Source organism: Larus michahellis, chromosome 5 (assembly GCF_964199755.1).
Source record: "Larus michahellis chromosome 5, bLarMic1.1, whole genome shotgun sequence".
NCBI classification, from domain to species: Eukaryota; Metazoa; Chordata; class Aves; order Charadriiformes; family Laridae; genus Larus; species Larus michahellis.
Window position 1 is genome coordinate 76,361,659 of NC_133900.1, and position 13,143 is coordinate 76,374,801.

The window sequence follows — 13,143 nt, forward strand, 5'->3', positions numbered from 1 at the left end:
CTAATGTCAGCCCTTGAAAAGCATGCATCTATGCTGATGAAAAAATGTAGTAGTAAACCACACAGGGGGCCTCAATGCCTGGATTTAGAAGTGACTTAATGGGCTGTTGACTACTTAAATCATTTTGCCCTTGAGGGCAGTGCAGCAAAATCTCCAGAGTCAATGTTAATATACTATGTTTTAAGACCTCTTCCTTTAATTCTTCCTTTATGGCTCCTGAAGTGGAATGGAGTAGAGCTACTTCTTGGTTTGATAGGATGCAGCTCCTTTGTCTTCTATTACTGGCAGATGCCACTTGGGCTTGGCAGTTGTCTTGCCCTGGGGGGAGGAAAATGGGACTTTCCTCAAGAGTAAAATTGAAAAAAAAAAAAAAAAGCCATTTTGCACTTAGAGTGCCTACCAGCACACGTTGGCTGTCCCTATTTAATATGGGGCCGTCTTAAGAATTATGTCATAAGGTTGACTTGCTGCACCAAGTTCGTATGTTTGCATGTGCTTCTGAGTCTTAAGGTCTTCTGCCTAACAAATCACGAAGACCTAGTGCCCTAAATAAATGTTAGTTTGTAATAAAAGGGAGAACGAAGTCATTCTCTTCCCTGCCCCATCCTCCTTTATTAAACAAAGTAGTAAAGACTAGCATGCTCCCTAATTCCTTTGAAGCCTCCAAGTACTGTTCCATGTATAATGGATCTTCTGCCAGAGAGCATAGTTGGGTGCTTGGTTGCTCCTAACTTTTGTTTGAAAACAAACTTTTTTAAAAAAAAAAAAAAACTCTGTGAACAAAATTATTTGCAAGAATAGAATTTCTGACCAGGGCTTAAGGTTCTGAGCTACAAGCAAGCATTGTATGATAAAATTGGCAAAACTAATGACTTGTGGAAGAGAACTGCATTGATTGCCTTCTGCAAGGCCAGAGTGGGCTTAAAATACCCTCAGGAGATTCAGTGTGTCCCTTAAGTCCAGAGAAGAACAAGATTCAGTTGTACTTGAAATTAAAGATGTTTGACTCCTGTTTTAACTGTGGAGTGTGCCTAGTAATGGAACTAAGCTGCCATCTTTACATTTAGGAATCAAAACAGCTTTCGTCAGGAAACAGAGTGACACAGCATTCATAGCAGCTCACTGTGAAATGATCCCTATTGAATGGGTGTGCAGAAGAATTGCTACTGGCTCCTTTCTCAAAAGAAACCCTGGTGTCAAAGAAGGCTATAAGTTTTACCCACCCAAAATCGAGATGTTCTACAAGGTAAGTTTCCTTTCCCGTGATGTTAATCAAACTTAAACAGAGCTAGAACTCTGTATTATCTCATTTAAAATGCAAGTAGTGCTAGTAGCTGACCAGTCCTCATAGTATTGGTAGTTTTGCCACCCTCATGTTTTCTTGTGTTCTTGTGCAACAGCTGTTTTGTCTAAAGTGCCTATAGTGTAATACTGGCTTATAGGGCCATCAAAGAATAACAAGCCAAACTGTACATAAAGTGCTTTATTTGTAAGGTATTAAGGACTCTTCAGGCATAAGCCTAAAGCATTAGTTGAAACAGATGTGTTTATATACTTGAAGAAATTGAAATAAATAGTGCTTGCTTGGGGAGGGTAAGTAGCTAGCTAGTGTCTTTGGATTCTGAAGTTCTCTGGGAATGGGCACTGAATGTGATGTAGCCTGTCACTCTTGGGGCACTCTGCAACCTTGAAGTGCTTTTAAAGAAGTTCAGGTGTTACAACAAGTGTTTTCAATGTTGCTGTCACTTTTTTTAGTGTGAATCGTAAAATACTAGTTTGAAGCCTGTAGTTTTTTTTGAAAAACAAAACCTAGTATGATCTTCTAGTTATTATTTTCCTCTTATAGCAAGCACATCAATTACATGATTTTGTTTTTCTTAACAGGATGATGCTAATAACGATCCACAGTGGTCTGAGGAGCAGCTAATTGAAGCAAAATTCTGTTTTGGTGGGCTTACTATTGGCCAGACTGAAGTGGATATTATGGCTCGTTCTACTCAAGCTATTTTTGAGATCCTGGAAAAATCATGGCAGCCCCAAAACTGCACTCTGGTAGACCTGAAGGTATAAGAATCTGACTTTTCACAATCCTGATTCTGACAGGAAATATATCACTCTGTAGTTCCTAAAATAGGATTCTGATTGTCTTTTTAGATTGAATTTGGTGTTAATATTCTGACAAAAGAAATTGTTCTTGCTGATGTTATTGACAATGATTCATGGAGACTGTGGCCATCAGGAGACAGAAGCCAGCAGAAGGACAAACAGGTACTGTTTTAGTCTTTACCTTCTAAGGCAGCTGGGAAGGAGAATAGGAAAAAAAATAAACCCTACAGTTAAACACCTGCTTTCAGAGTGGCTTTTTCTAGATAGTCTTATCTTGTTAGAGTAGCTCATAGGGTACCTAATGTCCAATCCTGTTCTCATTATATAGTTGATTATCTGGTTTATGGTAGGAAAAAATCCTCTGCCTGTATATGTTCAATAGGAATGCCCAACAGCACTTCTGACTGGGGCTGTTGTAATGAAACATGGAGCTTCCAGGGGTAATCAGAATTTCTGACTTGTACAGATAATAAATAGTTGGACAAGTCAGTAGGAAGAGTAGAAGCTTTGGTTCCCAGGGCTGCCTCCAAGTTTCTCTGTTTATTCACAGTGGTATCCTCTACTAGTAGAGATCTGGTGATGCATAAGAGGGACGTGCAGGAAGGATGCTTTTCTTTATTATTTACTTTGGTTAAGCTTAAATTCAATATTCAGTTGTCTCTAAGTGTTACTAACAGATTGTTTCTGCATATGAGGGCTTCAAACATAAATTTGAAATAAAATTTGTTCTACGTTTAAACTTGTAGCAATTGCACTTGTCAAATATCTCTGAATTACCAGATAAGTAGTTAGGAAAGAACTAGTTTGGGAATGCTGCTGCTGTGGAGCTTCTGTGACAGTCATTGAGACTAGTAACAGACCCTGCTAGAGAAAGTGGCTCTAAGCCACAAGGGAAGATTTTTAAAGTGTGTGTGGGAGGAGGGGTATTACTTTTAAATTAGGAAGCGGAACTGCTCTGTTGTTTACTTTACTGCAATTATGTAGTAGCATGCTTGAGTGAATTGCTCTAACAGTGCTTTTGCTCATCTCCCTAAAATAAGGCACATGATAACTTTGTGCAGAACCTAGGCTGGCTAATGCAGTGCTACTGCAGGCAATCATGTTGTTAAAAATCCAATTTTAAAAAAGTTGTCTTTCCTTAAACTTACTCTTTTGGAAGTTTCCAAAACCTTGATACCCTTCTGGCTAAAAGCCTTTCATGTTGCAAATGTCCGTGAATTGTAAAGTAGAAAGCTGTTTACACCTACTGAGATAGTTCCTCATTAAATAGCTCTTCCTTGCTTCCATATCCACTCTCTTCTATATCTGGACCAATCTCTGTTTTCCTTCCTGTGGAATTGCTAGAAACTGCATGAATATTTCAATTGGGGTATTCTTGCCAATTATGGTAGCAAAATGAGTGCTTTGTTTACCCAACCCACATTAACTTCAGTATTTATTTTTTTTCTTCTTTTCAGTCCTACCGGGACCTGAAAGAAGTGACTCCTGAAGCCCTGCAAATGGTTAAGAGAAACTTTGAATGGGTTGCAGAAAGAGTAGAGGTATCTGTTTTTATGAACAACCTATTTAAACTCTGATAACTGCACGTCTTCAATCCTGTTGACTGCCTTTCTTTCCCTTGCCCCCTCTTCACTCTTTTCCTTAGTTGCTTCTGAAAACAAAGAGCCAAGGTAGAGTTGTGGTGTTGATGGGATCCCCTTCTGACCTCAGTCACTGTGAAAAAATAAAAAAGGCATGTGCAACCTTTGGAATTCCTTGTGAGTTAAGAGTGACCTCTGCTCACAAAGGGCCAGATGAAACCCTGAGGATCAAAGCAGAATATGAAGGTAAATGCCAAAGAATTACTGATTTGGATTGAAACAACGTCATGTTCAAGAATGACTTGGCAACTTAAGGGTTGGGGGGGGGTGTGTGTCATTTTTTTAATATTTTTAAATGCTGTTCTGTACTTGCTAATTACATAATGATAGGTTATAGACTCCACTAAGCAATTATGGAGTAATATATCGTCCTGCTGCCCAGCCACAACTTCATTGCTCGAAGTCTAACCTCTGCTTCTATCCCCATACCAGAACTACTTAGCCCAAGCCATGATCATGTTAATACACTTACTGTAGCATCTTGTTGGTGATGCTGGTCCTTCTTGAAATGAGGAGTGGTAGTTTCTGTAGCTGACTGAATATTCTTATGTGTTATTAACAAGGCAGGTGTTGCTCTCATTATGTTTTCCTGCCTGTTTCATGAAAACATTCTTCCTCATTATTTTAGACACCATGAGAAAAAGATACTTGATTTAAATTCTGGTCTTTACTTAGAAAACTTGGTGTCTCTTCAGACATGTTTATAGCCTAGCAGAGGAGAGATAAGAGCTATTTATTTTTGTAGGAGTATACTTTTTACTTGGTGAAACTACAGATGTGGTAACCATAGTTGAGAAACACTAAATTTGAGGTGAACTGTGTAAGGTTTGAGGAGAGGAGTGCTTAAAGATCCCAGAGGCTTAATGGCTATGTTCCCTACAAAGCTAGGAGCACCAATTCCTCTCATACTGAGACTTCCTCTCAGAGGCAGAGTAAGACATACTAACTTCAGTTGTGGCAAACAGTAGCTGGGATTTAAGGCTGCAAGATTTAGAAGATATTTCTGTAAAGGGGGAATTTAGACACAAAATTCTAGTGCTATCTAATGGAATTGAAAAAATAACTGCAAACAGAATGACAGGCTTGGATAAAGTTTCCCACAAAAGCAAGTGCTATAGAACGAGGTGGATTGCTCATTTCTGAATGTCTTCCTTCCCCCTCCTCCAGGAGATGGAATCCCAACAGTGTTTGTTGCTGTAGCTGGCAGAAGCAATGGTTTGGGGCCAGTAATGTCTGGTAACACTGCTTATCCGGTTGTCAACTGTCCTCCGCTCTCAGCTGACTGGGGTACTCAGGATGTGTGGTCCTCTCTCAGACTACCCAGTGGTAAGATGATCTTCAATTTATGCTCTTGTTCTGACCTAGCTCTATTTTTGTTACTGTTCTAGTGTACATAACGCATACAAACATACATGGCAAAACACTGGAAAAGTGGCTGGATCAGTACTGAACAAAGTCTTTAGAAATATCTTGCATACCATCTTTGACTTTTTGACAGCAAAAAGTGCAAGAGGCAGGTTAAAGATTACATAGGAATAATCTTAAAGATATAAACTTTGGCTTATCCTTGGTAAACATTCCAGTTGGAAATTGGAATTAGTATTAATTGGGATTTAAATGATTGAATTTTGTTCAGTTTTATAGAGCTCCTTTTTCCTCCTTTCTCCACAATCAGTGTAGGTAAGAGTGTAACTCTAACTGCTACTGCAGTGCATTGCTACCTGTATGACTTAACTTTTGTGAGTGACTTGAATGGATGCTTGGCAACTAGGAGGCCCAGCAGGCTGTTACCTCCCTGTCAGGAGAGTTGTTTGGTATGCTGGCTTTTGGTTTAACATGTCATGAAGCAGTTGTGTTAGAAGTGGTGGAATGCATGACACATCAGTAGCTTTAAAACTAGATCATGTGGTTCCTGGAGGCTGAAACAAATGTAGTCTTAAATTGTTCTTCAGAGGCAGTGTTTTGTTTTGCTATAAAGTAAATATGCTTTAGTAAGTGGCACTCTCTTCTCTGCAGGTCTTAGCTGTCCTACCACTCTGTCACCTGAAGGAGCTGCCCAGTTTGCTGCCCAGATATTTGGGTTAAACAACCATTTGGTGTGGGCCAAACTGCGATCAAACATGTTAAACACCTGGATCTCGCTGAAGCAGGCTGACAAAAAACTTCGAGAGTGCACCTTGTAAGTCATACAAACAAGTAACTCTTACTAGTTACGCAAAGATAATGGCGTGCATATTCGTTCCTATTAGGATTTCCTTTTGGATGAGCTGAAAAGTCCTGCGTCCTTTCTTACAGAAGAAAGCATTGTTAGAGCAGCAGATGAAGTCTGTTGTGTCCTATCCTTCCCTTGTGTATTTTTTTAATATAACAACTTAGTAAAAGATGGGGAAGTAGTATTTTAGGTATCTCTTTCTGTTGCTCCATAATGGTGCTGTTCTGCTTTGTAGTGTATACTGTTAACTACAGACTGTCAAGAGAATGATTTGGTGCGATCTAAATAGAATTCAACTAGTCTTCTGTATTTCTGTAACAGTCACATTCTTCCATAGTAATTATGTATGTCTTGAACCTTATTAACTCAACTGGACTGCTAACTAAAGCCAGTGCTGATGCTGTTCTGCTTGCAATGATGGTATGCTTTCTTTAGCAATAAAATGGCAACATACGCTGTATTAATAGGAAAGGGGGCTGGAAAAATGTTTTAAGAGCCTGAAATAAATACTTGCCTTATTTAAAAAATGTATATACATACATGTGTGGGGGATTTTTTAAGTGTGTGTATACATAACCCATTGATAAAGCTGACACCAATTCTCTTGTTCGTTAACAAGCTATAAACACGAGCGGTTTGAATGAACTGTAACTAGGCTTGTTGCCTTCTTGCTGCAACTCTTGCCTGGTCCAGTCTTTGACCTTTTAAATGCTAGGCAGATCTCTACCTTCAGTTGTTCTAAAGGGCCTATGTGATGTTGTCAGACTGTCTTCATACATGTCAATAACTCTAGCTATTCTATATCTATATTTCCTCACTGTTTCTATGGGAAATCTTACTGAACTGAAGGGGGGAATAAAGAGTAAAGCAACAAACTACTGGGGGGAAATGTAAGCATGACTGTCTCGTCTTTGCACACACCGATCTTCTGAGTAGGTACGATTCTAACAAATATGCAATTACTCAATGTATGTAACTTTCATGCTTTTACAATTATAAATAAACTATTGAATTCAAAGCTTCTTTATGGAGATTTATTTAATAAGTATGCTCAAATTAGCTAGCGGTGTGGTACATAACTTCAGGATCTTAAGTTAGGGAATAAGCTTGTAAAAAGCTTGTGCGCCAAAACCTGCATGGAGTGGTATTAAGGTGACAGTCTTCTGGAAGATACTCTGCTACTTGATTGTCTCACTGGGGCAGGAAGCCGTTGTTGCCTTTTACCTGATGTACTGCTTTATGACCCTGTGGTAGGTCAGGCTTACCCCTCAGTGCGAGTAACTGGATTGAATGCTGCTATTGGGCTTCTCAGTCACAGGAGGGGACCCATGTTGTAGGTGTAGCTGTATCAAAGAGCTCTAAACAGTGCTCTTGGCAGTGCTCTATTCTGGAGTGAAGTGCAGGGGCTTTTAAATTGATCAAAAGCAAAATAACTCTTTTCTTAGTATTGAGGGTGGCTGCTTTTCTAATGGATTTCTAAATGAAATAGCAATGATAGTGAGGGTGAGTGATGACAAAGATGTTGAAATGCCTTGGTGGCATACCATCTCTGTGGAAGCACTGACTTCAGTGAAGATCCTTGAGACTGGTTTTTTAGCAAGCAAACTACTTACTAAGGTTGTTCTCCCCTGCCTACTTATGCTAGGACATCTGAAAGCGTGCTGTCAGCTAGCTCTCCTACCACAATAGGGGTGTTAACTTCAACTAGCACAAACATTACCAGGTGAAAAGAGCTGAGTGCACGCGCTTTACTTGGGTGAGGGAATTGGATCATCTTACCTTGTAATCGGACAAGGACCAGAGTCAGCAACTGTAGAGGAGAGCGCAGCCAGCCCTCCTTTCTCCTGGTGGCAGCCGGCTGCCAGCTCGGCTGTGTAACAATACATAACCTGAGGGAGAGGTTACACAAGAGGTGAAGGTGTCATCTCCTCTTCTTCCCTCCCTACCCAGCACTACACTGGGTGTTAGCTCTGATGGGTAATCAACCTGCCAGGCCCATTAGTCACCTGACTACCCCAGCACCACGGGTGAGACAGACTACCCCGGCCACCCGTTTGTGGTTCTTCTTCCACATGCATGGCTGTGTTGTACTGCTGACTCTGTACCATCTTTCCCCCCGGCAATAAAAATCACTAACGGACAACAGTTTGAGTGTTACACCTGGAATAGTCTGTGCTGTTTCTAGTCGCTTTCCTCAAATTACTTGCACCCTGATTGTACTAACTTAATTTGCAAAATTGTGCCAATTTACGTTGGGCATGAGCGTGCTAAGTGCTTTAGTTGCCATAGAGATGGTCATTCTTCAGCTTTTGGATGGGGTGTGTTGTTTGAGGGGTTTTTTTTTTTTTGGTGCAGCCTGTACTGAACTTTCGGAAGCAAACCCTTGCTTGAGCAGTTGCCTTGCAAAGAAGTACTAAGACACAGCAGCCAGCGGTAAGTGTGGTGCTGTGATCAGCAGAAGAACCCTGCAAAATCTGTCATGTCTGCAAGGACTTTATAGGGTTGTCCTAAGGGCCGAAGTGCTGCGAATCAGCCTTTTTCGCTGGAAGTTCTTCACAGAGCTTTTGCTATGAAATGACAATACTTTCCCTTGGTTCAGCATTCCGGCTGTTACGTTAATGCAGTAGCCTGAGCATTTCTTCAGCCAGAAATCGCTCTTGCAGCACTTGGTTTTTAAAACTGGACCAAAAAAAAGCATTCCAACAAATTCTTAAATAAAAAGTGTTTTTATCTTCATAAAAACTACCACATAGAGTGGTTACTGAAATTTATTTGCATTTTTTTTAAATTGAGTTGGAATACCTGTAATCAAAAACTAATTTTTAAGTACCTGCGGTGGAACAAGGACCTGGGATTAGATTATGTCCTAATTAACAGTTACCTGCTTAACAGTATAAGTTCTTTAAAGGTATCAGCAAGGAGCCATTTAGACTTAGCAGAGGGAAGCGCTTGAGGGCAGGACTTGTTTTCCATCCTACGCTGCTTCAGGTAGAGGTGAGAGGCACCTGGTGTCCAGCCTTTATAACATCATTTCACTTCCAAAAAAAGCCAACCCCAAACCCAAAAAAAGCCCGTTGTGTAAAAATGAGGGGAAACCCAGTTGTGCGTCGGCCAGCCACAGTTCAAAGGTTAAAGTACCTATCCAGGACCCTGGCGGTACGGTTTGAATGTCCTCTGCCTGCGGAGAGCTGTAAAAAGAGAACTGAAGGCCTAGGAGAGGCTGCGATCTCAGCTTCTTGGGGAGGGCATTAAGGCACTCCCTCTTTTTGATGCCTTTCTTTTTGAAAGCTATTAAAAAGTAATTCATACCCAAAGAAAAATCGTGGCTGTTCCCTCGCTAGAGTGGGCATTTGAACCTTTTCTCGCAGCCCCAGTGATTTCTTTAGCAATGCAACTCAATTGTGAAATAGTGTCCAGAAGGAAATCTTGAGCCATGTTTTAAAATAAAACCAGCGGTGCCCGTTGCACTGTATTTGTCATACGCGTTTCCAGCGCACAGGTCCCTCTTCAAAACTTCCAAAAGCTTACACATGAGAATGCTCAATTTCCGGGCTCCGACAAAAATAAGGTGTAAAGGTTGTTTGAACAATCAAGACTTGTTTCAAGGTACGTACAAGAGAACTTTGAAGTTTCATAGAGGGTTGGGGTTTTTTTTAAAAAAACAAACAAACAAAAAAAAACAACGAACCACAAACCCTGAATTTCCTGCAGAGCTCAAGCACCTCGAGAATGGGGTTGCAGTCCCAGTTCCCAATTCCCAATTCCCTATTCCATTTCAGATCGAAGTGGGTGCGTTCAAAGCTCCCCAGGGTTGCTGTGCAATGGCTACTTGAGCGAGAGGGACCTGAAGCCACCAAGCCCATTTTGGGTAGGTGAGGTCCCCTACCACTGAACCATCTGCTGTGGTGCTTTTGCAGAAGCATCTTAGGTCTCGGCAGGTCTCTTCTTACTCATCGAAGCGTCACCAGGCTGCACAAAGCCAGCGTTCCAGCCAGGATCCCGAAGCATCCCTGTTCACTCAAGACAGGATACGCACCCTGCAGGTCAGAACAGTCACCTGGGTTACAAGGAATTTAATCCCCTCTCTAGTCAAAGAAAGGGATAAAAACTTTTCCCTTACTTCTTTGATGAATTCTTTAACCACCATCTGGAGATCTGTAGGAAGAGACAATTTTTATTTCCCCTTTTTTCGATTTTTTCAATTTGTTTCCTTAAATAACTGCAACAAGAGTTGGACCACAGCAAGGCTGCAGCTGCCTCTAGAGCTTTGGGGTTCTGCCTCGGGAGTCTTGTAGCGGCCTTAGGCGCATCCTGATCTTTCTTCCGTACGGGAATGACGATGGCTGTGAAACATCAGTTCAATGACTGGGAGCTGGGAGCTTTCTGCAGGACTTTTACTGCCTGAAGAGAATGCCCTGAATGTAAAGACCTGAGACTTGGAGAAGACAAATTTGTTGTTCCGCACGGAAGGTAAAATTCAAAACTTCTTGAAGAAGGAATTAAGATGTATCGGTGAAACAGCTTTTCTCTCTCTCTCCCCTCCCAATGACAGCTGTCATCACCAGTAGGAGGATATCTTGATAGGAAAACCGTACAGCAAACAAGTTGCCAAAAGCTCCACAGATTCTTGGGAATATCAAGCATCAAGCTCAAGGTTTTTCAAGGACAGAGCTTTTCACAGCAAAGAACAGGTCGCCTTCCACAGGAACTTCGAGCCTCCGGGCTAACCGGGATTTCATCCTTCAGGGCGATGAGCAGATCTGATAGACCAGCACAGGGAAGAGGATGGGCTGGGGCAGCCCCAGCAAGTAGCCCTCAGTCAGAGCTAAGTAAGGTCTGACAGAATAGGAAAGGATAAAAAAACAAAAACAAAAACAAACCAAAAAAAAAAAAGAAAAAGAGAAAAAAAAAAAAGAACAAAAGGAAAAAAAGAAACGCCCAAAACAACCCCCACCACCTTCCAGCCCACTTTGCCGAGCACCTCATACAGCTCTTGGTGCTGATAAATGCATTCCTAGCTGACAGAGCAGAAAGCTCTTGAACGCGAGGAACCAACACGTGCACAAATAGATGATATAATGGAGTAGTTTAAGATGCCAAGCTCCCGAAAATTTCTATTTGGATTGGAAAGTGACTGTATTTGTCTTAATATAGCACAGCTCCCTGTCCCCCGTTTCCCATGCCATCATTTCCCTCCTCTGACACACAAACATCCAGTAAATGCCCGGCTTCCGAGCTAGTACAGGTTCATACCCAGCCTGCTTTAAAAGTTACTCCCAGTATCGGACACTCTTTCGTCTCATTTACCAAACAAAATAAAACCCCTCAACCAGAAGTATAAAGAGTTCTTTACCAACTTTTTTCTCGCTAACGTTCAAAACGCTTTGTCCCAGAGAGCCCGCCACGTCCCCAGGGGCGCTCCTGACGGCGTTTAAGCTACATGGCTTGGACTATCACCCCCGCAATCATGCCTTTAAAACCAAAAGCCTGCTGTTGGCCTTTGCTTGTGAAAGCAGTTGCAGTCATTAGCAGCCAGGAAAGTGTAACTTCACCAAAATCAAGGCCCAAATCTTAACTGAACTCTCTATCTTCGACCGTCCCTTCCAACCCCCACCATTCTGTGATTTATTTTACTTTGTTTTGGTAAAGGCTTTAGAATAACTCACGTACTAGCATCTGCAGCTTTTTGTTGTTGTAAAAAAGCACATAAATGAGGTGGTGATGGACACATTTCAGTAAGGTACAAAGTGGCAGGGACGCCGTAATCCTTAAACAGATCTCTCATGTCCCCTCACTAAGTGCAACAACCTTCCTGTTGGAAAAATCCAGCAGTAAAGAGCCAGGTTTATCATAGAATGGTTCGGGTCAGAAGGGACCTTAAAGATCATCTAGTTCTAAGCCCCCGCCATGGCTGGGGGGGTGTTCAGTTCCTACAGCCTCAAGCAACACTTGAGTCTGGCCGAGGCTCTCGCGGGGTTCAGAGCAAACACCTCTCCCTACTGATGTTCTACCATCACTCCAAGTTCCACAGCCACCCCCACCAACATAATCTCACAACCATCTTTGCATATTGTCCTGCAAGAAACTCAGGACCAGTAAAAAGCCCACAGAGAGAAAATTTGCTAGAAAGAGCGTGATGAAGTTGGTATATTTCCCCACCAAAGCCTTTCCAAAAGAAAAATCCTGTTAGAAAGCTGCTTCTGAACCTGAAGGTCATTGGTTCTCACCCAGGGCATCAAGTCGTTACAGGAAATGCTGTTGGTGAGAGTAATTAAGGTGAAGAGACTGGAGGTGAACATCAATCACGAATTAAGAACTTCAGCAAGACTTCTAGCCACAATTTGGCAAAACTGGGAATGATTCCTTGCCAGAAAGATTTGAAGAACGCACATCACTTCTGGGCAGATACTTCTCATTAAAGCGACTCCAGTTCCTCATGTTGAAGTTTATGACATTTTTCCTATTAACACACACATATATCCAATTTATTGTATCCCTGCTTACTGATCAGTGATCTTTCGAGACACATCTACTTTTGTTCTCACGTCAAGAACGCGTCCACGTCAGCCTGTCAGTTGTAGGATTCAACAGGGAAGGTGCAATCCCATAAATGAGGTGCCCCAGCGCTCACCTGGGGCAGGAGACGTCCTTACGTCGTGACAGAGAAATGAGAGGTTGACAATTTCCCTGACTGCTGCTCATCAGCAGATAAGACTTATCATTAATGGCGTTGTACCTTTCCCTTTTTCCCTTTCACTCAAGCCTAGATAACTTGCGTTCTGCTCAGGCTAAACTGCATCAATTGTTAACTTACGTTATTATAACGAAGTTGATCAAACTTGGTCCTTAGCCTGTTGCTGTTTTATCATCCGAAATCTAAAGAACGCTTGTTGTGTGACATGGCGGGGACGGGGGGGAAATAGTTAAAAAAAAAAATAATCAAAAGAATAAGGAAGTACTCCCCGAACTGCAAACGCTACGTACAAAGCCTAGCCTCTTGGCGGTATTTTACTGCAAGGCCTATGCCAACATTCAGGCGAGCTGCTGGTTCTGCCCCATTCTGCACAAAGCAACACAATCTGGCCCACAAAGCCACCACTTGAAAAAATTCCAACTTAAAAATCCTCTTTTTTAAAAAAAAAAAAAAAAAAAAATCATCTTTCCTCCCCGTTCTTAATTTCCTGT

General features: G+C 41.7%; 1 protein-coding gene across 3 annotated transcripts in view; it reads left to right on the plus strand.

Moving 5' to 3' along the window:
- Nucleotides 1-6,976, plus strand: part of PAICS (phosphoribosylaminoimidazole carboxylase and phosphoribosylaminoimidazolesuccinocarboxamide synthase) — a 41,645-nt gene extending 34,669 nt beyond the window's left edge. For all 3 annotated transcript variants that reach the window (XM_074588136.1, XM_074588135.1, XM_074588138.1), the window contains 7 exons: nucleotides 1,068-1,246; nucleotides 1,885-2,064; nucleotides 2,155-2,268; nucleotides 3,564-3,647; nucleotides 3,752-3,932; nucleotides 4,914-5,072; nucleotides 5,763-6,976. In XM_074588136.1, coding sequence (XP_074444237.1) covers nucleotides 1,068-1,246; nucleotides 1,885-2,064; nucleotides 2,155-2,268; nucleotides 3,564-3,647; nucleotides 3,752-3,932; nucleotides 4,914-5,072; nucleotides 5,763-5,929 — 1,064 coding nt within the window. In that variant the 3' untranslated portion in view covers nucleotides 5,930-6,976. The remainder of the gene's footprint in view (nucleotides 1-1,067; nucleotides 1,247-1,884; nucleotides 2,065-2,154; nucleotides 2,269-3,563; nucleotides 3,648-3,751; nucleotides 3,933-4,913; nucleotides 5,073-5,762) is intronic.
- Nucleotides 6,977-13,143: the final 6,167 nt, after the last annotated feature.